The following is a 25,409-nucleotide window of genomic DNA, read 5'->3' as shown; positions in this document are numbered from 1 at the left end:
TATACATATCCATATAAATAACACTAACATAATTTACATCCTTACCATAAAATGGCCCTTTTGATTTCGAAGTCCTGTTGGCACAAATAAGGGGTGCTTCTCGAAGCCGTCGAGACGGTGAACACAACTACGGAATCAATTTGGATTTTCTACGGTTGAATCACAAGATAATTGAAGTTGAAATTAGGCTAGGGTTTCTTATTTTCAATAATTTGATGATAGTTGATGGATATGACACTAATTATATGTATATAATGACTAATTTTCGTCCATGAGGTGATGGAAAGTGACCATATTGCCCTTAAAATTTTAAGTAAATCCGAATCTGTCCATGGTGGACTGTTTTGACAAGCTAAAGTAGATCGATCATAACTCTTTGCTTCGATATCGGATTTGGGTGAAATTGGTATCGTTGGAAAGATAATTCAAAGGGCTTTCATTTCATATAAAGTAGGCCACCCAGTTCGTCCTGTACAAGGAGTTATGATCGTTTGAAGTTGACCCTAAAAATCTGTTTTGAGAGGCTGAAGTAAAACGAGTATAACTCCTTACTCAGATGTTGGATTTGGATGAAACTAATTGAATTGGAAAGAAGACTCAAAGATCTTTCTTTTGATAGGTTGTAGCTCTCCCAGTTTATTATATTGAGGGAGTTATGATCGTTCAAAGTTGACCCAAAAAACTGGCAGGCCTCAGTAGTTTGTGTGCAGGAAATTTTCCTGCACACAACATCCCAGCCACCGTTTTATAGTTTCGAACGTGCTCGATTATATCCGAAACTTATCCGTTTTTGGAAATCTTTATATCGTTGGAAAGCTTATTCAATAACCTTCGTATGGAACCATCGACGGGCAAATTCCGGTATAAATAAAATAAAAAATTAATTCCATATAAATAAGACCAATACACGTACTTGAATACGCCAATACATGTACTTAAATACGGGGTGTTACAGTCATATTTTGTCGATGCAAAATTCTACTTAAAGAAGCATGTTGTGGATGAGAAAAGGGTTGAAGATGTCACTAAGACCAAGTGTGACATCTTGCATCTAAGAAGGTCATGGTGACTATCGAAAAAGTCACCACTAAGAAGCCTCTCTCCACTTCAAATAAAGAAAGTGTCGCTTCTACGAAAAAAAAGGCAACTCCCGTTCTTCGCTATGTACCGAAGGTAAGGAAAGAGAAATATCACCCATCAAATTTCTAAGATAATGTGCTAAAGGGGCTAACCTTACCTATCAGGAAGATTGATATAATAAATCCATCCTCAAGACTTCTTGAAGAGTCTATGGCTCAAAATGTGCCACAAGATATGACACTCCCTACGAAGTGTACGAAAGAAGGCTTTGACCTAAATGCATATAAGCTATTTGTAAAGACTGGATACAATCCTAATGAGCCATCAAGGTTGGGCAAACTTTCGTCGGAGGGTAAAACTAGGCAGGCACGTGAAGGCCTAGGATACACACAGCCACCTCCAATTCGCATCTCCATAAAAAAGGTAGTCGGTAATTACATCACCGTGGAAGAAAAATCCAGTACTGCTAATAAAAAACCTTCTGTATTTGACCGACTTGGAGGGTCAACTACAAGAACTTCTATGTTTGAAAGGTTGGGACCTCTAAATAAGAGGAAAAGCAACAAGCATAAGAGGAGTCGTCAAAGCATGATGATGTACTCTTTACTTAAAATACAGAAGTATTTCCAAAGTTTGATTCCTTCTAGAATGAAGCGACAGACGGAACTGGTAGTTTCATGTAACGAGGTGCTAAAAGAAAAGGCACATACTGTGGTTTATACCAAGCAACGCGAAGAAGATGAAGTGAGTGTTGGATCCTCATATCATGTTATGATCTAGAATGAGAAAGATGTTTCATCTCAAATGAAGGTTGATGAAGAGATAGAAGATGTCTTTTGGTGTCATCATATATCCGTTAACGACGATGATCCTCAAAGGAGGAAGAGGCTGAAGATGTTCCATCCCAACTTGAAGAAGGAGTAAAGGCCATAATAGATCCCTTGAAGGAAGTTAATCTTGGAACCAATGAAGACCCAAGACTAACTTACCTGAGTGTGTTTCTAGAAGTGGAGGAGGAAATTGCTTATAAGGACATACTCAAAAAATATATGGATGTCTTCGCTTGGAGCTATAAGGAAATGCCTGGATTAGATCCAAAAGTAGCAGTCCACCAGTTGGCGGTCAGGAATGGTGCTCGTCCTGTTAAGCAAGCCCAAAGGTGCTTTAGGCCAGAGTTGGTTCCATTGATAAAAAATGAAGTTAACAAACTCATTGTAGCTGGCCAAATTCGAGTTTGTGTCGACTTTTGGGATCTCAACAACGTCTGCCCTAAAGATGAATTTCCAATTCCCATACCAGAATTGATGATTGATGCCACCATAGGTTATGAGGCAATGTCCTTCATGGATGGTTCATCCGGCTACAACCAAATTCTTATGGCACCAAAGGATGAAGAACTCACTGCATTTCGTATGCCCAAAAGGTATTTATTGCTACAAGGTGATGCCTTTTGGTTTGAAGAATGTTGGTGCCACTTATCAAAGGTCTATGCAGAACATCTTTGATGGCCTGCTCCATAAAAATATTGAATGCTACGTGGATGATCTAGTGGTGAAGTCAATAAAGAGAGACGACCACTTAAAAGACCTAAGAATGGTATTCGAATTACTTCAAAGATATCAACTTAGGATGAATCCATTGAAGTGTGCCTTTGGAGTTACTTTTGAAAAGTTTCTTGGCTTCATTACACCAAGGAATTGAAATTGATCAAGAAAAGGTTGATGCGATTTTTAAGATGCCCGAACCTCGAAATATTCATGAGTTAAAAAACCTTCAACGAAGGCTAACATATTTAAGGAGGTTCATCTCAAACCTGGCCAAAAAATGTCAACCATTTAGTCGTCTCATGAAGAAGTACACTCCCTTCGAATGGGACCAAGCTTGTAGTAATGCCTTTGAGAGTATCAAATCACACTTAATGAAGACACCAATTCTTGCGGAACCCATACCTGAAAAACCGTTGATACTCTATATTGCGGCACAAGAAAGGTCAGTCGGAGCACTATTGGCTCAAGAAAATAGTGAAGGCAAAAAAAACTCTCTTTACTATCTGAGCAGAATGATGACACCAAACGATTTGAAGTATTCTCCAATTAAAAAGTTATATTTGGCATTGGCTTTCTTAATCCAAGAGATGAAACACTACTTTCAGGCTCATGTTATTCGTCTTGTGTCTAGAAAGAATCCCATCAAGTTTGTAATGTCGAAACCAGTCCTTAGTGACCGACTTGCAAGATGGTACCTTCAATTTCAAGAGTTTAAGATTGTGTACGTTCCCCAAAAGTCCTTAAAGGGACAAGCATTGACTGACTTCTTGGCAGACCACCTAATACTTGATGATTGGAAATTGAGTGATGAACTTCCTGATGAAGATGCAATAGTTATTGAAGCCAAACCCCTATGGAAAATATACTTTGATGGGGCCGCACATCGAGATGGAGTTGGTGCCAGGGTGGTGTTCATTACTCCGCAAGAAGAGGTCATCCCATACTCATTTACCCTAACAAACCGTTGCTTTAATAGTGTTGCTGAATATCAAGCGTTAATACTTGGACTTGAGATGGTAGTTGACATGAAACAACTACAATTACAAGTGTTTGGTGACTCCCAATTAGTGATCGAATAAATTTTGGGAAGCTATAGAGTCAGAAAGCCTGAGCTACGACCATATCATGATTATGCACAGAAGTTGATGGGGTGTCTTAGAGAAGTAACCCTCCAACATGTGCCAAGGAGAAAAAATAAGCAAGCTGATGCCCTAGCTACATTGGCCTCAACCCTGACTCTTCCAAATCAGATGCAAGTTACTATTCGCCAAGAATGGGTAGTACCTCCATCAACTGAGGATGAAGAAAGTAAAGTTGAATACCTCATTGCCATATCTAAAACTGCAAAATAAGATTGACGACAACCTATCATTGATTACTAATGTTATGGGATACTTCCAAAGGATCCAAGGAGAAGGACTGACATTCGTTGTCGTGCATCTCGCTTCCTTTACTATAAAGACACACTGTACCAAAGATTATTTGAAGGAGTGCTCTTATGATGTTTAGGAGAGGAAGAAGCAATTCAAGCTTTGGAAGAAGCACACTCGGGAGTTTGTAGATCACATCAGTCTAAACTGAAGCTCCATTTTCACATTAAAAGGATGGGATATTATTGGCCAACGATGGTGAAAGATTGCTTGGACTATGCTAGAAGATGCAAAGCTTGCCAATTCCATGCAAATTTCATATATCAACCTCCTGAGTTACTACATCCAACTGTAGCATCTTGGTCATTCAATGCTTGGGGAATGGATGTTGTTGGTCCACTACCAAAGTCTTCTGGTGGATACTTATACATCTTGGCTGCGACAGATTACTTCTCAAAGTGGGCTGAAGTTGTTACTCTTAAGGAATAAAGAAAGAAAATGTTGCAAACTTTATCCGAGTGAATATCGTCTACCGCTTTGGAATCCCTTAATATATAATAACCGACAATGGCAAGCCGTTCGATAATAAACTGATGAATAAGATTTGTGATCTCTTTGGCTTCAAGCAGCGCAAGTCTTCTATGTACCATGCTGCCGCCAATGGTCTAGCCGAAGCATTCAATAAGACTTTATGCAACTTGTTGAAGAAAGTCGTCTTTAAATCCAAATAAGACTGGTATGAGCGAATGGAAGAAGCTTTATGGGTGTATAGGATAACTTACCGTACACCAACGCAAGTAACTCCATACTCGCTTACTTTTAGAGTTGAAGCAGTCCTGCAACTTAAGCATCAAATACCTTCTTTGAGACTGGCTATTCAAGAAGGGCTCACCGATGAAGAAAATTCTAAGTTGCGTCTTGCAAAGTTAGAAGCTCTTGATTAGAAGAGGCTGGAGGATCAATAAAATCTTGAATGCTATCAAGCCCGGCTATCTTGTTCTTTCAACAAAAGAGTTCGCTTGAGGTGCTTCCAAGTTGGAGACCAAGTCCTTGCAGTAAGGAGACCCATTATCACTTCTCATAAGTCTGGGGAAAAATTCACCTCAAAGTGGGATGGACTATATGTCGTACAAGAGGCATATTCAAATGGTGCTTACAAGTTTGTCGATGCAGATGGTGTGAGGATTGGCCCCATCAATGCCAAGTTCTTGAAGAAGTATTATCCCTAAAGGAAGATAACACTCCTTAAGGCACGAGTATAAACTACATGTACACTTCTTAAGGCACGAGTATAAACTGCATGTACACTCCTTAAGGCACGAGTATAAACTGCATAAGTACTTTTTAAGGCACGAGTATAAACTGCATGTCCATTCCTGGCCCGCAAGAGTATAAACTGTGTATGGCTAAAAAAAAAACCTCACCCAAAACTACGTTGTGACTTGATCCTTTTACTGGGGTACGCAGGTGCTTGGAATTTCATTCTGAGTTCAGTTGCATGACTGTAAAAAAAAATATGTTCTTGCAAGTATCTACCATATGGATACCAAGTATGAAATTATTCTAATTAAATTTTGGACTTACTCTAACTATTTGTGACTCAATCGGGGTAACCCGTCGAAAATAAAGAGAGTTCCTTCAATGGTATTTGGAATGCCAAAGTTCTCCAAGCCTACAACTAGAAGGATCTCAAAATTTACATGCCTTAAGGTGGACAAGATTTGTTCGTTTTCACCTTAAGCGGGCTTCTAACTGGTTTATCCTTAAAAAGATCTCAAAAGTTCCATGCCTTAAGGTGGATAAAATTTGTCCCTTTGCACCTTAAGCTAACCTCTCACGGACTTATCCTTAAAAGGATATTAAAATTTCCATGCCTTAAGGTAAGCCAAGATTTTCCCCTTTGCACCTTAAGCTGGCCTCTAACGGGTTTATCCTTAAAAAGATATCGAAATTTCCATGCCTTAAGGTGGACAAAATTTGTCCCTTTGCACCTTAAGCTGGCCTTTCATGGGTTTATCCTTAAAGAATATCAAAATTTTCATGCCTTAAGGTGGACAAAATTTGTCCCTTTGCACCTTAAGCTGGCCTCTAACGGGTTTATCCTTAAAAGGATCTCAAAATTTTCATGCCTTAAGGTGGAAAAAATTTGTCCCTTTGCACCTGAAGCTGGCCTCTCATAGGTTTATCCTTAAAGGATATCGAAATTTTCATGCCTTAAGATGGACAAAATTTGTCTCTTTGCACCTTAAGCTGGCCTCTAACAGGTTTATCCTTAAAAGGATCTCAAAATTTCCATGCCTTAAGGTGGACAAAATTTGTCCCTTTGCACCTTAAGTTGGTCTCTAACAGGTTTATTCTTAAAAGAATATCGAAATTTCCATGCCTTAAAGTGGATAAGATTTTTCCCTTTGCACCTTAAACTGACCTCTAATAGGTTTATCCTTAAAAGGATCTCAAAGTTTCCATACCTTAAGGTGGACAAATTTTGTTCCTTTGTACCTTAAGCTGGCTTCTTGCAAATTTATCCTTAAAAGGATATCAAAATTTGCATGCCTTAAGGTGGACAAGATTTGTCCCTTTGCATCTTAAGCTGAACATTGAAAAGGGCCCATACTTAAAGAAAATCATTGCACCATCTTCAAGTAAAATTGGTCGGACTTAAGGTGACGGAGGCGAAGTCAAACTCTCGCACCTTAAGCCGATGTCCACTGTCTTCAAGTTAAATTGGTCGGACTTAAGGTGATGGAGGCGAAGTTAAAATTTTACACCTTAAGCCGATGTCCACCGTCTTCAAGTAAAATTGGTCGGACTTAAGGTGATGGAGGCGAAGTTAAAATTTTGCACCTTAAGCCGATGTCCACCGTCTTCAAGTAAAATTGATCGGACTTAAAGTGATGGAGGCGAAGTTAAACTCTTGCACCTTAAACCGATGTCCACCATCTTCAAGTAAAATTGGTCAGACTTAAGGTGATGGAGGCGAAGTTAAACTCTCGCACCTTAAGCCGATGTCTACCATCTTCAAGTAAAATTGGTCGGACTTAAAGTGACAAAGGCGAAGTTAAACTCTCGCACCTTAAGCCGATGTCCACCATCTTCAAGTGAAATTGGTCAGACTTAAAGTGATGGAGGCGAAGTTAAACTCTCGCATCCTAAGTCAATTTTTGCATATTTCTATCTGTTTCAATTCTCCAAAAAAAAAAAAAAAAAAAAAAAAGGAAACAAGAAAGAAAGCAAAAACACAAATAGAAAGGATATTACCTATCAAAGCGTTGTGATCTTAAAAGTTATAAATCACCAACTTGGATTGAGGCAAGATGCCTTGATGAGAATAAAGCCCTCAAAATCTGATTTGAGGAAATAAAAACGCCCTTTGGTGGTGATGATCCCACATCAAGAAATAAATTATTTGGTGAGGCAATGCAAATTTGAAATCCTCTGTCAAGATGGACTTCAAAAAAATCATCTAGAACAATAAAAAAGGTGTTAAAATCTAAATTTTTGATATGTTATACATGCATGTTTTCGACATCTATAAGATTAAGCGGATCATAATTTCAATACTTTCACATTGAGATATAATTTTTTTGGTGATGTCGCGTAAATTAGCCAAAATTGACCCCACTCGCATTCCTAGGCGAGTGGTTACTTTCTCTTTGTCCTAGTCACCATGATCTTGCCACATAGCAAGGTCAACGGTTAAAAGGTGTGAAATGTTGTTTTTTGATGGGTTCAGATGACAAACTTGTAAGTAAAAGTGTCCAACTTACAAAACTGACATAATACAGGATCTAATAGAGCATTTTCTATCTAAATATAATAATATATACCTAACTTAAAATTTATCAACCAAATGAATGTTTTAATTAAGCGATAGAATTATACATAACATAGAATTTTTAAAGAACAATATTGACCGTAGCACGGCGTAGCCAACTAGTTAGTTAAGATGTCTCAAATTTTTCTTGCAATATATTTAAATAATTTAAAATAATAACTATAACAATAATGCTACGAAAAACCATTTTCACGTCCCACCACCATATAAAATTCTGTATTTTGATATTTAGTTTTATACATAAAACTTTGCAAGTAGAAGTAGAACTAAAAAAAAAATAAAAGAATTTTTTTTTCTACATATATAAAAAAAGAAATAAAAAAAAAAATACTGTATTATTTATTTTTCTGAACTAAAATCGAAGAGTTGATGTGTCTTTCCCCTGTTCATCATCTCTACCATCATCACATATATACACACAGCAAACAAACAAACAAACAAATCCTTGCTTCAAATTGGACCAAATTCTAGGGTTTGTGTGTGACAGCTCAGAGCAGCTAAGTTACGGTTCTCAGATTCGGTGTTGAACAATGTCTTCACAGCAGAACAACAACGGGAAATTGATGCCGAATCTGGACCAGAACAGCACCAAGCTCCTTAACTTAACGGTTCTTCAACGAATTGATCCTTTCATTGAAGAAATCCTTATCACTGCTGCTCATGTTACCTTGTACCAATTCAGTATTGATAATAGCCAATGGGTACAATTTCTATTTTGGCGATTTTTTTTTTTGCTGTTTGATACTTTTGTATTGATGTTGTTATTGAATTTGTTGTGTAGAGTCGAAAGGATGTTGAAGGATCTCTATTTGTTGTCAAGAGGTGAGATTTTTGTTTCAAATAATTAATTAGCTACATCTCAGTTTCTTAGTTGGATCAGCTTTAGTTTCCCTTGTTCAGATTATTCTTTCCCTCATACATCCGCCGTTAACTTTTATTTGTCCAATTTCAACTTTGCACGCCCTAAACAATGATTAGTATGAGTGTTAAACCGGCTTACCCCGTATTAATTGATGTATCATTTTGTATGGTCTTAGGTCCAGGAAACGATTTGGGAAATAGGCAATTAAAGTTAGAGGGTAAAACAAGAAAAAATTAGTCGTCTTTTTCTTGATATTTTAGAAGTTGCAAGAAAAAGGGAACGGAGGGAGTAGTAAAATTATCTTGATGCCGGATGTTAACTTACTATATCTGTCCTCTTTCATCCGGCTTTGTGACTAGAAAAACTTATCTTGCTTAACTTGTTCTTGGGATTTGAAGAAAGCAGAGACCTCCGCGAAGTCTTTGGTTGTTCTAGTTAAAGAACTCATCCTTACTCAAATATTTGTTTTAAGTCTTGAGACAAGAAGGGGTTATTCGGATGGTAAGCACCTTGCACTTTCAACCTGACATTGTGAGTTTGAGTCGCCAAGGGAGGAAATAGGTGGAGCTCCTAGGAAGGGGTTTTAAAAAATTTAGAAAAAAAAAAAATCTTTGGTCCTGGGAATGATTTGGGGATTAAATAATTAATGGTGAGAATAAACAGGAAAAAGTAATTGTCTTTTCTTGATAGGTTAAAAGTGAAAATCAAGTTTTGGAATGCTGGACTAGTAAAAGTGAACGCAGCAAGTAGTAAGACTATGTTGATGATGGCTGTTAACTTACTATAGCCGTCCTCTTTATCCAGCTTTGTCACTAGAAAAGCTTATTTTCCTTCGTTTGTTCTTGGGTTTTGAAGAAAGCAGTGAGCTTTATGAGGTCTATGTATTCTAGTTAAAGAACTCAATCTTTACTGGAATATATGTTTTAAGTTTTAATTTTGATCTCTTGTACTTTTTCTTTTCGGTGATAATTACTTTTCTAGCGGGTCTTACAGGAGTTCTCAACCTCGGTTCCAGTTTATTGTTATGAACCGCAGGAATACAGGTCAGTTTCTCTGCTTCTGAATAATGACTATAAACACAATAATATCTCTTGGCTTGCCTTTTGTGTTTAGCGGATTTGAAAGTATCTTACCTTTTTGCTGTTGAAAAATGTTCATAATCTTGAAGCTTATAGTACATGATTGACTATTTGATGTGGGGACCCCGGAAATGTAGTAATACTATTGATCAGGTTTATAACCTTTACACATCACAGCAATGTGAAGTATATTATATTTATTTTGGGTCAGAGGCAGAGTTACTTTTTTTTTTTGGGGGGGGGGTTAAGAATCATTCAACACCCAGACCCCACTTTGTGGGATTACTGGATTTGTTGTTGTTGTTGAAGAATCCTTTAACAAATAAATACCATGGTGAAGATACTCATAAGATCCTTGCATTAGCATTTGGACTGATTCCTTGCTTTACTCAGATGTGAAGTTTTAGTATGAACGCTGGCTTTTCCTTCATTTAATTGGATGACAGCACAGGTCCATGAAATGTAAATCAAATAAAAAGGAGAGAAGAATGCAGTTGGACTATCATTAAATAAGAGGAGTAATCTTAGAACGTAAAAGACAGATGCCTACTTGAGGCGCAGGAGTAACTTGTCTGGTCTTGTGGTACGCTTAGTCGTGTAACGAGAGTGAAATGATGCTCTTGCTTGTTTTAAGACCAAAACTTCTTGCCGCTTGCTCCAATAACAGGAAAAAGCGTTCTCTTTTGATAAAATTGGATGCCTAAAGTCGCTCACGTTCTTCATAAAATATCTGGCCTGCATGTTGATCACTTAGTTTTCAAATTTCTAAAACCCTGAGTACAAAATATGATTTTGGCAGATGGAAGCTACTATTCAGTGCAATATCATCATTTAATAAACGAGGACAGCACAACATTGAGTACTCTTTCAGTCTTTCTTACTTATTTAAAAAGAAAGAAAAGAACAACAACATACCCAATATATTCCCACAAAGTGGGGTCTGAGGAGGGTAAAGTGTACGCAGTCCGTACCACTACCTCAGAGGTGAGAGGGAGAGGCTGTTTTCAAAAGACCTCCGGCTCAAGACCTTGAAGGAAAGAAAGAAAACAAATATCCTTTTTACGTTTCCTGTTCCATGGTAACTGAGAGTTCCAAAAGCCTCGTTTCCCTTTTCTATCTATGGCTAGGTAACTGAGAGACACGAGAGGTATGGTTCCAAAAGCCCCCTTCACTTTTCTATCTATGGCTTCAGGATTCACTACTAAGCTTTAGTTGAAATAATGCTTAGCGCTCTGCCATTAGTGCCTTTGTGTTGGCACTTTAAAAACACTGGGGTTCCAACTGTGTTGAGTCATGTGCAGAAATGGGATTTGGGAATGCAGAGGTAAAATAGAGAGATGACAACAATTTTTAGAAGATTGGAATTCAAAGAACTCCTTTTATGTAAGATATTATGGAGTGCACTTCTAAAATAATAAATAAAGAACTTAACAGAAATGGTGGTGTATCTTAGTAAATTTGGTGTTTAACGCTTGGATTGTATTATTTACTGAAAGTTGCAATAGGAAGTTTGTGAGTTTTCCTCCTGTGTGAGTACGTATGTTTAATTACTGTACCTTAAAAAAGTGTTCATTCCGGTGAGCAGATAATTTGGTGGAGGATTTGTTGGGGGATTTTGAGTATGAGATCCAGCTTCCATATTTGTTGTATCGAAATGCTTGCCAAGAAGTTAACGGGATATGGTTTTATAATCAGCGTGAATGTGAAGAAGTTGCAAATCTCTTTGACAGGTAATCTTTTCACAGCTTTTCTCTCCAGAATTGATTCCTTTCCTCCCACCCTCGTAGACTTTTTGGTTCCAAATGTGGAGGGTGTTAATTCTAGAAAACAAAGTAATTAAATTTGCATGCATTTGAAGGATTCAGTTGTTCATGCTTTTGATGTCGAGGAGTACTTTATTTCTAGTACTTATACTTGGCTTCATTGTGATTTGATGAGGTTCATACGTTATCATATTTCTCAAAATTCAACTTGCTCAGTGCAGGTTTTCCTTTGTTTATTTGATTTGGAGAATACATATGCGGGAACATTTGTTAGTTGATGATTTTTAGATATAGTGAAAACATAGATAATTTATAATCAATCTAATGTCTAAGCTAGTGTCTATTAGTTCTAGCATTGTTTCAGAAAATTAGTTTGGAAACATTTAGCGCCCTACTCGATGCTCTGAAGAAACTGTAGTATATAATATTTGTTGAAGATTATGGAAGTGAGATTGCATAGCATGGTGCCTACTGAAGCAAATCAGCACTTCCAACAGACCCTAGTTAAGTGAATTGTTCGACCAGCCTAATGAGAAGTACCTTTCTACCACACTGAATACAAACATATCTTCGATGCATTTTCTCTTTGATGATTAACTTTTAAAACCTGTCAATCAATTTAGTGTTTACTGGTGACAGGATACTCGGTGCATATTCCAAGGTGCCTACCAAGTCAAAAGTACCATTGACGAAGAGGTATTCCAATTTATGCTTAGTATAATTTAGATACTTTGATTGAACACCCTCATCCCCCAACCCCCACCCCAAAAAGGGGGGGTGGGTGGGATATAGGAGGGATAAACAGAAGTAAAAGAACAAGGGCTCTCTCTTGAATGCTTCTAGTACATGGCATTTTCCAATCATACACAATTTTGGGTATTATGTTAAAAAAAGAAAAAGAAAAAGAAAAAAAGCACTCTCTCTTGTACGTTTTGAAGTAATTATACAAGATCTAACAAATATTTGTCAAGTAGGGCCATCTAAGGTCTAAGACGAATTGCTTAACTGTTTCTGGAATAATCTCTTTCCTTCTGTTATCCATAACCTGACTGATGCCAGTTGCTGTCAATTGGTTTCTGAAAGTAGCTTTTGGTAATATGCAATTTAACTACAGTGAATTTGAAGAGCTGGAAGCAGTTCCAACCATGGCTGTAATTGACGGTCCTCTGGAGCCGGCAGCATCTACAGCCTCAAATGCTCCACATATCCCCGAGGACAATTCCTTTGTGAACTTCTTCAGTGTATGCCTTTTTCCTCCCTTCCTCTTGTTCCTTTCCAATATATTGTGTCTGTTGTGCAAGAGATCTTTCTGAAAGGAGTATCTTTTCCGTGTGCAGTGCTTTTTGAAGCTCTTCTGTTTCTCGCTTGCTAGGCATTTGTATTCAGATCTTTACTTTTGTATAGAACAAGTTTCCTTAAATATAGTGGAGTATATGCGATATGCATTCAATATGTTAGTTGAAATGTGACTACTCTTGTGCAATTCAAAACATTACCGATTATTTGACCCTAATATACAATGTTAGAACGCTGTCTAAATCACTTGGATAAAGTCTTGAGGAGTATTGGGACAGCAATTCATGCCGATGACATTATCAAGGTCAAGACAAAAAAAAGTGATGGACCAAGTTTACTCTATTGGCAGGAATTTCTTTAATAACATTAATTTTGAAACTAGCCAATGATTAATGATTTATGTTAGTAAGGGAAAAACATAAAGCACATATTAAATACTTCTTGAAAGAGAAAAATAGCTGGAAATTTTGATTTTTACTATGTTGCCTCATCTTAACCAAATTTGTGCTTCTCTTTTACAGAACGCTATGACAATCGGGAATGCTTCTAGTACTGCAGTTCAAGGGCAGCTATACCACTCAAATCCAGCTATCCTACCTTCTCCTCGCCCTCCTGCTTCTGTACCACCATCTTCATCCCCGGTCCTGATTCCATCTCCTCCTCTTTCGGCTTCTTCCCTTTTGAGGCCCCACATTGATGCACCTGAACCAGACAGCAGTGCTAAATGGTCTTCAAATCTGGTGAAGCCATCATCTTTTTTTGGTCCTCCACCTGCCTCTTCTCCGCTGATGCCTCCCATTTCTTCATCGGTGCCCACTGCTCCTCCACTTCTTCCACTTGGGAATCTCCAGCGCCCTTATGGAGCTCCTTTGCTTCAACCATTTCCTCCGCCCACTCCTCCTCCATCTCTCACGCCTACTTCTTCTCCTATCCCAAACTATGGACCTGTTGTTAGCAGAGACAAAGTGCGTGAAGCACTTGTAATGCTTGTTCAGGTATGCTTTCCCGGATTCCATAGTTACCTTGCTTTGCTAAACATACTTGAAGGCATTAAGCTTTTAATAATCTGCAGTTAATTTCTTAGCTTTGTAATGAGACATTGATACAACAAGGTAAATAACACTCTTCTGAGAGAGTATACTGAAATGAAAACAATTGTTCTAATTTGCATCTATGTAGGGAACAATTCACATAAAGTGAGTTAGAATATGCAGTAATCGCTTTTAGGACTTGGTTTTTGTAGCTTCTCTCATTTTCCTCAATTCCTTTAGGCTTTGAGGTTTCATCTGGAGTCATGTCTGTATGCCATTCCACTGAGAAGCATGATGACATTTGCAGTCTAGGACTTTTGCATTTTACACCGTTTACATATATATGGTGTATCAGTGAACCTGATTACCCCCTGGTTGCTCTTGCGTTGTACATTTGACGAGCATATTGGAAACTACACCACATGTAACACCAGAGTGTTGTTTGATTTCCTTTTTCTTATTATTAATTGTTTATTCATGGAAAAAAAGGGATATGTATGACATGACTGTCACACACACACATGAGAATAATGGAATCTACCATAACCATGAACTTACTCTTGGTTTATTCCTTGAGCCTATTCTTCTTTACCCTAGGCCATGTTGCTCGAACTCTCCCAAAATGTTGTTGCACCCATGTCGGATCCTCAAATATGCAGTAGTTTTGGAGGATCCGACTCGTCCTTGATATTATTGAAGAGTCAGAGCAACATAGACCCTAGGTTTGGATAAGGTTACCCATAGAGTGCAAGATGGGGTTAGATGGTGCATGTATGCATTGATGATAATATGTTAATTGGAAAAATTAGCTAGGGGTTAAACTAAAACCTGGTACTATAGAGAAGCACTCTGGAGAATAAGGGGTTTGTGATAAGTAGATTTAAGTTAGAAAATAAGCATTAAAAGTTTATTCTTGGATTTTCACAAGAAGAACAAAAAGTTAAGTGAGATTGGGGGGATCGTGTTGACTAAATGTAGCAATTTCTGTTCCGTAGGGCTAGTCTCAGTCTCCCAAGAGAATGGCATGAAAGGTGAAGATGCGGTACAAAGTTAAAATAGAATGGTGAAGCGGAAAAGTGGCGTAGGAGCTTTATGCGCCAGGAAGATACCTAATAAAATGAAAAGCTTGTTTGTGTATATCAGTGTTATAGGAACAATTATTGGGCTTCTTCACTGGATAGGTGTTGTAAGGATGTAGATGTTAAGATGGATATTTGTAATTCGAAATTGGTTAAGAAGGATGAGGAGGGGCATGGATGCCCCGGTTCGTAGGTGTGAGAGGCTAGCTTTGGATGGTTTCAGGCGGGGTAGGGGTAGGTTGAAGAAGTACTGGGGAGAGGTGATTAGGCGGGACATGGAGCAGTTACAGCTCACTGAGGACATGACCCTAGATAGGAAGATCTGGAGGATGCGAATTAGGGCAGAAGGCTAGGGTCAGTTTGGGTCGCTAGTGTAAGGAATTATTTGGTGGGGGTATTATTCTTGTTATGATACCTTGTTTCATGCTTTATTACGAATCTGTTTACTTTTCTCTGTTTTCTATTACTTGTGGGTGTTGTATTTATGTTATGCCATCTTGTTCCATGCTTTACTATGAATTTGTGTAGTATTCCGTGTCTCGAGTCGGGGGTCTATCGGAAACAGCCTTTCTACTTCTTTGGAGGTAGAGGTATGGATTGCGTACATCTTACTCTCCCCAGACCTCACTATGTGGGAATACACTGGGTTTGTTGTTGTTGTTGTTGTTGAAATTGGTTAAGAATAAAAATATCACATCAAGCAGAGGGTGCGAGTAGCAAACACATAGGATATTATTAGAGGAAGTCGTCTGGCATAATCTGCATAGCTGCATAGACCTTCTAATGCATGGTGAGTAGTTCAAACATAAGATGGTCGTTTATGCTGTACAATAGGTTGCGTATTTTGCTTTAAGGAAATACATAATTGCTGATCTAATTTTTCTTTGTGATACTCCTGATTTCCCCTTTTTATATCTTCCTTATTATATGCTTGTTTTTTGTGAATTCCTCATCATATTCCCCCTTTATGTATTTATATGGTCCTATTTTATTGGTAGTGTTATGTGTGTATTTCTCTAATAGTTTAATACTTGTCTAGACCGCATCAACTCTCAATTCTATTGCTATAGAAGAATTTTAGAATTGATATGAACGTCAACCTGTAAAATGTTAGAATTCCTTTTTGCCTGGAATCATTAGTCAACTATCAGTTTTAGGTACTAGATCTAAAGTGATTCACTTGGTAGCTGGTAAAATAAAAATATTGCTGACACAGTGCTACACATCAGAATGATATGGTTGTCTTTGATCCTTAACCATACCAAGTGGGAGGGAGGAAGGATTGGTCAATATACACACACAATAGTGTCAACAATGAAGGAATCAAAATAATTGGATGACAAATATATTCATTCCATAAAACCGGTTCCAAAAAGTATATTCATTCCATAAAGGCTAATTAAGAAAGAAAAATATTTGTGCCCTTGGGTTTTAAAAAGGAAAGAGAAAGGATAATCTATTTGCTCGTCGTTATCCCCAAAAAATATCATCTCGGTGATTGATTGCTTGTGCAACAAAAATATTAAAGCAATATAATGGAATGAGCAGAAGCTTTCTAACTGCTCTACAATTCGAAAGTGGCAATTCATTGGTAACTCATTAAACACCATGAAGCCATAAACTTTTTGGCCTGTATAAAGAATGCCAAATTAGCTTCTTGGTACTCTTATAAAAACCACAGAATTTTGGAAGATAGATAAAAGCTCAGCTGTAAAATATAACCACACTGAACAATTCCTGTGATGGACCTGTAGAGAATTTGAGATTTAAGAACCAATGGAAGGTTCTGAATTCAGCTATTATGAACTATTGAGGAACTTTAGTAGGAGCTATAGTGGTGTTGTAAGTTCATGGGTTATTGATTTGTCTACTCTTGATAGAGTCAATGGTAAGTGTTCTTATTATGAGCATTATTCTTTGCTAATTGTTCTTATTATGAGCCTTGATAAGATAAGTTCTCTACTGGTCTCTTCATGCATCTAATGCAATTTTTATTTCCATTTCAGGACGACCAATTCATAGACATGGTATACCGTGCAGTGCTGAATGTTCATCATTCATAATATAAAGAGGAACTCTTCTAATTCATCTTATGAAATTTCCTTATATCGATTCACCTGGGCTAAAGAGGATCATATGGGCGTTGTATAGGGTATAGGGAGTGCTGTGTGTTTATGGTGTCTGTGTGAGACCCGCTGTGTAAAGTTATGTAGTTTGTTCCAGTGCGTTAGGTTTTGGAATTTAACCTCTTTGATATATAGTTTCTTTTATCTATGGTCTGGACATTCCAATTTTGTTCTTTACAGTGCTAAAGCGATAATCATGTGAACCGTGAATGTTATCAGCCTCAAGTCTATCAACAATTGTTTTTATATGGTGATCAATCCCTAGTCTGGTTCAGTACGAAAGATTTGAGAATTGATTGACATAATAGTGGAGTTAGTTTTCTTATGAAATATAAACTCAGAGAATATTGAATATGGAGCAGGGTGCACCCAGTGTAATGAATGCTTAGTTTTCTGGAAATATCGACTCCTGTGGAGAATGAAATTTAAAAAAAAAGCTGTACTGACTAGGGTGAACTTATGGATTGATTTGTTTTTTCTACCAAATCTGTTACCAATTAGCATAACATGATATATGAATTATATCACTACTGTTGTTCAAGTTTATAGTTTTATCGAATGAAACATGTTGAAGACAAATATAAGAAACATTCCTATTTATAAAATTAATATTATTAGCATCATTAGCAACAAATGAGAGATAATTACACCTCGTAAAGTTGCTATAATATAGCAGAATAACTACGATATAATTGATATTAAGATGGGTAATATTTAATAAAGAATTACCAACAGAAAGAATATTTAAAGGATTTTAAGTAATTTTGAGCTTCATTATATAGGTTCTGCTTCACCAGAACCAGAGTCCATACAAACAATGCCCATAATTGCAGTGTGAAAACTGGGAAAGTACCACATCGAAACATAAGAAGAAGCTGGCAGCTGAAACTAATATATAAGGAGCTATTTCGCCTTAGAAAACCCTCCACGCAGCCACGCGGTGAGCACAAAGCGAACTATTCTTTCGCCTTTTACTAAAGAATACCGTGTGCTCGCCGCAAATAGTGGCATACGCCAATTTTTAGAGGGGTGTTCTTCAATGAAAACCCCAACAATGCTAGTATTTAACACTTGTTTACACCTTTAATATTCATAGTACTAATATAAAGTTCCTTATGAAGACTTTAGACATTCGGAAGATTTTACTATAAACACATTTGAAGTGACCTTTGATGATTCAATTAACTTACATTCATAATTCAGATTTGCGCCTCAGCGTGTTCCACTGAAAGGGTTAGGGTTAAATCAATGAGAAACTTGTAAATTGGTGATGGTGACAAATGCATAATAACAGGAAAATAAGGCCGTTGATAATTTACTTTCATATATTCTTTTTAATCAAAAACCACATATTTATCTTCACGAGCTAGAATAAAGTTTGCGTAAGTTCTACTAGTCTCGAACCCCACTCGTGGGAATTCACTTAGGTAGAATAAGGTTTGCATATGCTCTACTCTTCTTGAATTCCACTCGTGGAAATTCACTTAGGTACAATAAGATTTGCATACGCCCTCGTTAGTGAGAATTCTCTTGGTATGTTGTTACAGTTGTAATTTTTAAAATCAGAAAAACCAAAATAGATACACATATTGGATTATTGGTAATTGAGTTCCTCTTAGATTGGCCAGCTCAAACACATTATCCAAAACACAAACCAGTTTATCTATAAGAATCCACATGGCAATAAGGCATTGATCAACAACATATCTTATAAATTTTATGAAAGAGACAATCCTACTTGTCACCACACATTTCCCAAATATCAACATTGTCCACATAAATCATCAATTTATTTTTACACTCTCTTTATAGTGACCCCCCTACCACTAACTGAATACTATTCTCTTAGAGAAGAAGGAATCAAGCAAGAATGGCAGCAACAATGTCCACTGTTGTAGGCTTAGCTAGCTCATCTCTTTCTGGATTTTCTCCTAAGAGGACTTCCCTCACCTCAGGTATACCACTTACCCATGATATTTTGGCCAAAATTCTTTTGTTGTTATTCTATTTTTGTTTCTTGTCTTCTTTGTTTGGTAATCTATCAAGAATAGCATTTGGAAAAAGAGTTGAGAGTCCTTTGGTACACTTACAATGTACTCGATCTTTTAAAAAAGAATGAACTACTTTCCTTTTTACTTCGTTTCAAACAGATTTTTTCTTTTTTTCACATGACATGTTTAACACTACAAGATTAAAGGACATTTTGGTATTTGACACAACTTAAGTATAGGTTTTCTACACTATGAGGTTAAGTTGATTTAGAACAATTCATAGCAAGTCTCATATAATAATCACATTTCGTCCCACATTATGTGATGAACACACAGCTTAAAAAAGTAAAAATAGACTTTTAAATTTATGATCTAAAATAAGTTATATATGCTTAGGTGACGTTATAAATCATCTTATTAAAGAGTAAATTAAAATGAGAAGTTCAAATTCAAAATATTGTTTATAAATATAGAAAATTAGTAAGCATTCTTGATTCTCTAGAACAAACTAAAACAGAATGTAGATCACATAAATTGAGACAAAAGTGATTACACTTGTTATAGTTGGTTAAATTTAATTTGTAGTATAAAATCATTTCAAAAAGAGCTTGACTTTTACACACATCTAGACAGTCTATAATGTTCTATTTATTCATCATTCAATAATAAAATCTTCTATATTTTCTGTTGATAGAGTTCTTGAGATCACCAGTGACAGCAAGAAATCCTTTAAGGATAGCAAAAGCTTCAGGAGGCAGAGTTACATGGTAATTGACCATATTAAATAAAAATCCATTTAATTAATACAATAGCTATATACATATTTCCAAATTTTTTTTCCTCTAGGAGTTTAATTTATTATATGATTGTTTTTATGACGTAAGTTTTGAGAGGGACTGGCTGAGGAGAGACTTTAATGTGATTGGATTTGGTTTGATTGGATGGTTGGCTCCTTCAAGCATTCCAGCAATCAATGGAAAGAGCCTTACTGGGCTTTTCTTTGAGAGCATTGGCACTGAACTCTCTCACTTCCCAACTCCTCCTGCTCTCACTTCTCAATTCTGGTATGCTTTCTATATACCTATGCACTCTTGTTGTTCGTACTAGTAGTCGTAGTGGTACGCTTGTATCAAGTTCTTGAGGTGATTGTAATATTATGTGATGGTAATCTTGTTATGTTATTATCCGTTGTTTTGTTACTATCTATCGTTGCGTGTGTTTCTACTACGACTATTTTGTAGAGGTACGGACTCTTGTTGTCCATACTAGTAGTAGTCATAGTGGGTATACTTTTATTGGGTTCTTGAAGTGATTGGTAGTATTATTTGATGGTAATCTTGTTCTGTTATTACCTGATGTTTTGTTACTATCTTTCATTGATTGTATTTGTGCTACGATTGTTTTGTAGAGATACGGACTCTTGTTGTCCGTACAGTAGTCGTAGTGGGTATATTTGTATTGAATTCTTGAAATGATTGTAGTATTATTTGGTGGTAATCTTGTACGTTCTGTTATTATCTGTTGTTTTATTACTATCTAGCATTGCTTGTATTTCTACTATGATTGTTTTGTATAGGTACGAATTCTTGTTGTCCGTGTTAGTAGTTGTAGTGGTTATATTTGTATCGAGTTTTTGAAGTGATTGTGGTATAATTTGGTGATAATCTTATTCTGCCATTATCTGTTGTTTTATTACTATCTATCATTGCTTGTATTTGTACTACGACTGTTTTGTAGAGGTACGGAAACAGTCTCTCTACCTCACCTTTGAGATAGAGGTATGAACTGCTTTGCTTACACTCTATCTTTCTAAACCCCACTTTGTAAGAATACACGGTATATATTGGTGTTTATAGGTTAAATTATTAATGTTGTATGTGAATTCGCACATCAAATCTTTGAATTTGTTGAAACAAAGTTTAATTTTTGAATTGGAATTTGTGTGTTGTGGGACACTGGACAGGCTATGGTTAGTGTGCTGGCACTTGGGGTTGTTCCTTTGCTTGACATTTGGACAAATTGGATTCAAGGGACGGACCGAGGACTATTTTTCTAAGTAGATCATCATTTTAATTTCTTCTGCAAATTTCATGTATATTGTTAAAAGTAAAATAAGCTACCACTTTCACTCTTTGCTTGTCGTTTTCTTTCATTTCATCATGTTCTGGGCAAGAAACACATTTCTCCATTCCAAGTTATTTTTTTCTTTTTCAATTTTTCTGCTTATTAGTCATAGCACGATATATTATGAGATTAATGGGCTATCATAAGCAGTGATACTAATTTATATGTCAATAACATTTATGATAGGTAAATAATGAAAGTATTGGTAGGGATTTTAGGTTCATTGATCTCTAAGAGAATGCATCTTTGATCTTTCATCCAAATATCCTCGCCTAAAATGAAATTTATGAATATTTGAAAAAAAAAATACTTTTTATTTTTAAAAATAAATACAAATTAAAGTTATTTTTGAATTTTGGGAGTAATTTGGAGTGGACAATAATTTGGCATTTTTTCAATTTCTGAAGATTTTGAAATTTTATGGTTACATGTGTTTTTGGGAGTTCATTTTCCGACGAGCGAAAATTCGTGGCCAAACAAGCATTAAGGTGCTTATTAGGCTTTCAAGTGACTGATATACTCCTATGATGGTCATAATTACAAGGATGATCAAATTAAAAATATAGCTGACAAATTACATATATATAATATAATTTTCAATTGATGTTCCTATTTATATATGGAACTGTCCAGTTACGAAGATAGCCTTCAATTGAAACTCAAACGTCTTGATGACTATTTGTGAAGACTTCCACGTGGACCCTTTAAGGGGTGCTTAAATCTCTTTAATATGATTCTAAAATTTATTTATGTAGTCCTATCATAATTTTAATTCGTACGCCAATTAAGCAACATTGATTGGTGTATACAACTTAGATGAGTGATCTTTTGGATATGACTTGAGCATTCTTCATCATTTAAACTAGTTTTTGAGGTTAAGTTAAGCCTAAAATTTATTTATGTAATACTATATTAATTTTAATTCAAATACCAATTAAACTATATTGATTAGTGTATATTTATTCTCTTTAATCTTGCACTCTCTTGACCTTAATCAACTAGCATATCAATCTTGACCTTAATCAACTAGCATATCAAAACGAAGAATAGAAGTGTCGTTTTCAGCTGTTTTTCCCCGTTCAAGAATAGGTTTTTACGCGTTACTCATTCGGCTGCTGCTGTAGCCATGTGGGGGGGTATGTGGAGGGCCACAATAGTTACAGAATGTTGGTGTGTTTTTTGTGGGAATTTTCTAAAGATATCCAAAACATTTTAAGCCGTTAAATGGGTCCGTTCCCTCCTTTTACAGTATGTATATATGCCAATTTAAGCTATAGCCAACGGCTACAATTGCATTCAGTACGAATACTGATGTAAAAAATATTAGTACCATCTTCTCAAGCAACTACTAATATGCTGGTTAAATAGAGCATAATTGGTTAGCTACTAAGGGGACGCCTTCACTAATCTATTTACCATTACATTACATTATATACAAAAGATTATTGGCACCAAATAATAAAACCAAAAGAACAAATAAATACTAATTTATACATGTACACTCACTTGCACTTCTATCAATTGGTAAGTACTTGGCCCTTTATATGATAAACAAAAGGCCAATATTTTGAAGGGCTCTGATTTGCATGCCAATCATTCATTCTGGTATCTTGGAAATATACTAAAGCCTAAAGGGTACTACGTTTAACACTCCATTGTTTCTTTACTTGGATATTTCCCGCTTCTCTTCTTCTTCTTCTCTCTTTTTGTCTGGTAAGCTACTTAAAAACTTTAGCAGAGTGAAGTGAAGCAGAGCAGTTGCAGAGTGGAAAATGAGCAGCTCATCAAGATCAACATTTGTGCAGAATGATAAGTATATGCAAACAGATGAGGGCTCTGATGACTTTTCAGTTTCGGCAAGAAAACTGGCTGCTACTTTATGGGAAACTAAACTCAAGGATTTGGAGGAGAAGAGTCAAGTTGAAATGGGTTGGAAAGAAAGAGTTTCCAAATTGGGTTCAGCACCTCTGCAATTCTCTCATCCTTTTAATGCACCAGTTTCTGAGGTGGGTACATATATTTTTTTTTTTTAAGGAAAGTTGGTTTTGTTGGTCAGTTTTCTTAGTTGTAAGTAGGAGTGCATTGTCTTGTTGTCCTTACTAGTAGTCGTACGACTACTCTCGTAGTTTCTTGTTCTTACATTTCTGATGCTATCTAGTGTTTCATGTAGTTCGATTGTAGCATTATTTTGGCTCTAGTATTGTTCTATGACTATCTGTTGTTTCCGTTTATTATCTGTTATGTCTTGTACTTTCACTAGTCTTTTTCTGCTCTGTTTTTGTCTTGAGCGAAGAGGGGGAGTGGTTGGTGGGGGTGGGGGATGGGGGTTGTCTATCGGAAGCAGCCTTGTCTACCGCATCTCTGAGGTAAAGCTAAGGTCTGCGTACACTCTATGCTCGTCGGACCCCTCACTTAGTGGGAATGCATTAGGTATGTTGTTGTTGGTCATTTTCTTGGAGAAGTTTGTAGCTTCAAGTTATGCATTTTTTTATTTTTTTTTGTGTGTGTGTGAAATATTTACAATTACATATTTTATGTCTTGAATTTTGCAGAGAATGGAACGATCTAAAGTCAGTAGTCATAGAAGAAGAAAACTGACGAAGCCTGATCTATCTCACCAAAATGGTTGCTCCATGGAGGTACTCATTTCTGTTATTCTTTAATGCTACTGACATGAATCCATTTTTATGTAGAGATTTTGTTAAATAAATTAACTTTGGTGTTGGGCTAGTTTGCGTGGAACACTAATTTCACGGGTATCTGCTAGGTTAACCTGTCCACTAAAACTTAGATAAATGAGAAAAAATTGCTTAATATTTTTTTTCCTAATGTGAGACCCTCATGGTTCTGGGCCACTTCATTAAACATCAGGAGTGATTAGTGAAGCTGACTCAATTAGGTTCAAATTGAGGCGAAGTGGTTAAACATATCCAAGTTTCGATTTCTGGTTTTTCTTTTTAATTGCTCTATTTGCTAGTGGTTGCAACTTAAATCCGAATCATAGCTCGGCCACAGTAGTTGTCATGACCCGATTTCTCAAATCGTGGTGCCTACCTTATCCCACCAGTAGGCAAGCCAAATCATAGCCTGGAATGATGGGTAATGGGCTATTAGGCAGAGACAAAATAAAAGACCGCGTATGATAATAACAATCTCGATAATAAGTGAAAACTAAGAAGAAATCATATGTATTATATCAAAACGAGAGGAGGAAAAAGGACCAGCTATACAAATGAATCCCTCTCAAGACCTGATAAGATCAGTACTAGAGCCACTACTAACAGGTACTCAGAGTACTAGACAAAAATCTAAAATGTACACAAGTAGTCTTGAGTGAAAAAGACTAACTAGAATAGATAGAGGAGGATCAGCCTCGGTCGACAGTAAGCTCACCCCGCTCTAAACCAGCACTGAAAGGTAAGAACCACGTCAACGCCGACTGCTAGTACCTGGATCTGCATTAGGAAAAAGATGCAGAAGTGTAGTATGAGTACCAAAAACAACGGGTACTCAGTAGACATCATCGACCGACTGAGCTTAATACAGAAAAGGTGTAACTACAATGCAAGGACGCAATCTGAGTTATTAATAAATAGCGATGAAAGGAATAACTTGTCCAATACAAAAAAAAATAATGATACAGTAATAACAAATAAATCAAACATAACCTAACTGAGCCCCCATAAGCCCGCTAGGCACACTGAAGAAAACAATTAACCCAACCGTACCCCCGGCCATAAGCCGGTGGGACACACAAGTGATGAAAGTAAACATAAATAATCAGATGCCGGACTCGAACCAGAACTCAGAGTAACCCAACTACAATCAAATGCCAGACTCGAACCAGAGCTCATAGTATCATAATAATTGATTGCCGGATTCGAACCGGAACTCATAGTAATTATAATAATCAATTGCCGGACTCGAACCAGAACTTATAGTAACCATAACCCACCGATAATATTAAAATCCATATCATAACAATATAAATGTCTAAATAATCATTCATTAATCTTAATTAAAAAAGGGATAAATTCAAGGTTTTGCAATTTAGCTTCACGTTCTAAAGTAATAGATGTTATATTATGCTAAAAGATAATTTTTCAATATTTGCTAGAACGGAGCCCTAATCCGAATAAATAAGACAGTTTATATAAATCAAATAATATGCATCTACAAGTATTTATTCGAAGCTAGCATAATAGTTCACAATTTTGGTATATAAG

At 36.5% G+C, this 25,409-nt stretch overlaps 3 protein-coding genes and 1 non-coding gene across 6 annotated transcripts in view; all 4 read left to right on the top strand.

The window, feature by feature from the left end:
- Positions 1-8,073: 8,073 nt before the first annotated feature.
- On the top strand, positions 8,074-17,326 carry LOC107875666 (mRNA-decapping enzyme-like protein). 2 transcript variants are annotated; one of them, XM_047414042.1, is made up of 9 exons: positions 8,164-8,533; positions 8,614-8,654; positions 9,688-9,737; positions 10,573-10,632; positions 11,359-11,503; positions 12,176-12,232; positions 12,651-12,777; positions 13,354-13,827; positions 16,949-17,326. In XM_047414042.1, exons 1-9 carry the CDS (start codon positions 8,363-8,365, stop codon positions 17,003-17,005), a joined length of 1,182 nt encoding a protein of 393 aa, XP_047269998.1. In that variant the 5' UTR covers positions 8,164-8,362; the 3' UTR covers positions 17,006-17,326. The 2 variants fall into 2 exon arrangements, with proteins under 2 accessions (XP_016577955.1, XP_047269998.1); XM_016722469.2 differs by lacking the exon at positions 10,573-10,632 and having other exon boundaries at positions 8,074-8,533.
- Positions 17,327-17,995: 669 nt separating this feature from the next.
- On the top strand, positions 17,996-21,273 carry LOC107875667 (photosystem I subunit O). Its single transcript, XM_016722470.2, has 4 exons — positions 17,996-19,023; positions 19,754-19,826; positions 19,944-20,123; positions 21,023-21,273. The coding sequence occupies exons 1-4, from the start codon at positions 18,939-18,941 to the stop codon at positions 21,117-21,119; spliced, it is 435 nt and encodes a 144-aa protein (XP_016577956.1). The 5' UTR covers positions 17,996-18,938; the 3' UTR covers positions 21,120-21,273.
- Positions 18,000-18,116, top strand: LOC124899951. Its single transcript, XR_007057501.1, has one exon. It is a non-coding gene; the product is annotated as a U5 spliceosomal RNA (small nuclear RNA).
- A 156-nt stretch (positions 21,274-21,429) lies between the features above and the next one.
- Positions 21,430-25,409, top strand: part of LOC107875668 (probable DNA double-strand break repair Rad50 ATPase) — an 8,347-nt gene continuing 4,367 nt past the window's right edge. The window contains exons 1-3 of one of the 2 annotated variants that reach the window (XM_016722472.2): positions 21,430-22,818; positions 22,922-23,189; positions 23,736-23,822. In XM_016722472.2, coding sequence (XP_016577958.2) covers positions 22,956-23,189; positions 23,736-23,822 — 321 coding nt within the window. In that variant the 5' untranslated portion in view covers positions 21,430-22,818; positions 22,922-22,955. Of the gene's footprint in view, positions 22,819-22,921; positions 23,190-23,497; positions 23,614-23,735; positions 23,823-25,409 lie in introns of those variants that run through there. The other variant, XM_047414041.1, reaches the window with a different exon arrangement.

This window comes from Capsicum annuum, chromosome 6, assembly GCF_002878395.1.
Source record: "Capsicum annuum cultivar UCD-10X-F1 chromosome 6, UCD10Xv1.1, whole genome shotgun sequence".
NCBI lineage: Eukaryota > Viridiplantae > Streptophyta > Magnoliopsida > Solanales > Solanaceae > Capsicum > Capsicum annuum.
Note: the sequence above shows the minus strand (reverse complement) of the source record. Positions and strands in the feature narration are given on the sequence as shown.

Excerpts from the sequence above, each read along its gene's own strand:
- LOC107875666 (XM_047414042.1), top strand. The coding sequence starts at position 8,363 with ATGTCTTCACAGCAGAACAACAACGGGAAATTGATGCCGAATCTGGAC. Across the intron at positions 10,633-11,358 it reads CGAGGACAGCACAACATTGA|ATAATTTGGTGGAGGATTTG; the intron begins GTACTCTTTCAG and ends TCCGGTGAGCAG. Across the intron at positions 12,233-12,650 it reads AAAGTACCATTGACGAAGAG|TGAATTTGAAGAGCTGGAAG; the intron begins GTATTCCAATTT and ends ATTTAACTACAG.
- LOC107875667 (XM_016722470.2), top strand. The coding sequence starts at position 18,939 with ATGGCAGCAACAATGTCCACTGTTGTAGGCTTAGCTAGCTCATCTCTT. Across the intron at positions 19,024-19,753 it reads GAGGACTTCCCTCACCTCAG|AGTTCTTGAGATCACCAGTG; the intron begins GTATACCACTTA and ends TTCTGTTGATAG. Across the intron at positions 19,827-19,943 it reads TCAGGAGGCAGAGTTACATG|TTTTGAGAGGGACTGGCTGA; the intron begins GTAATTGACCAT and ends TTATGACGTAAG.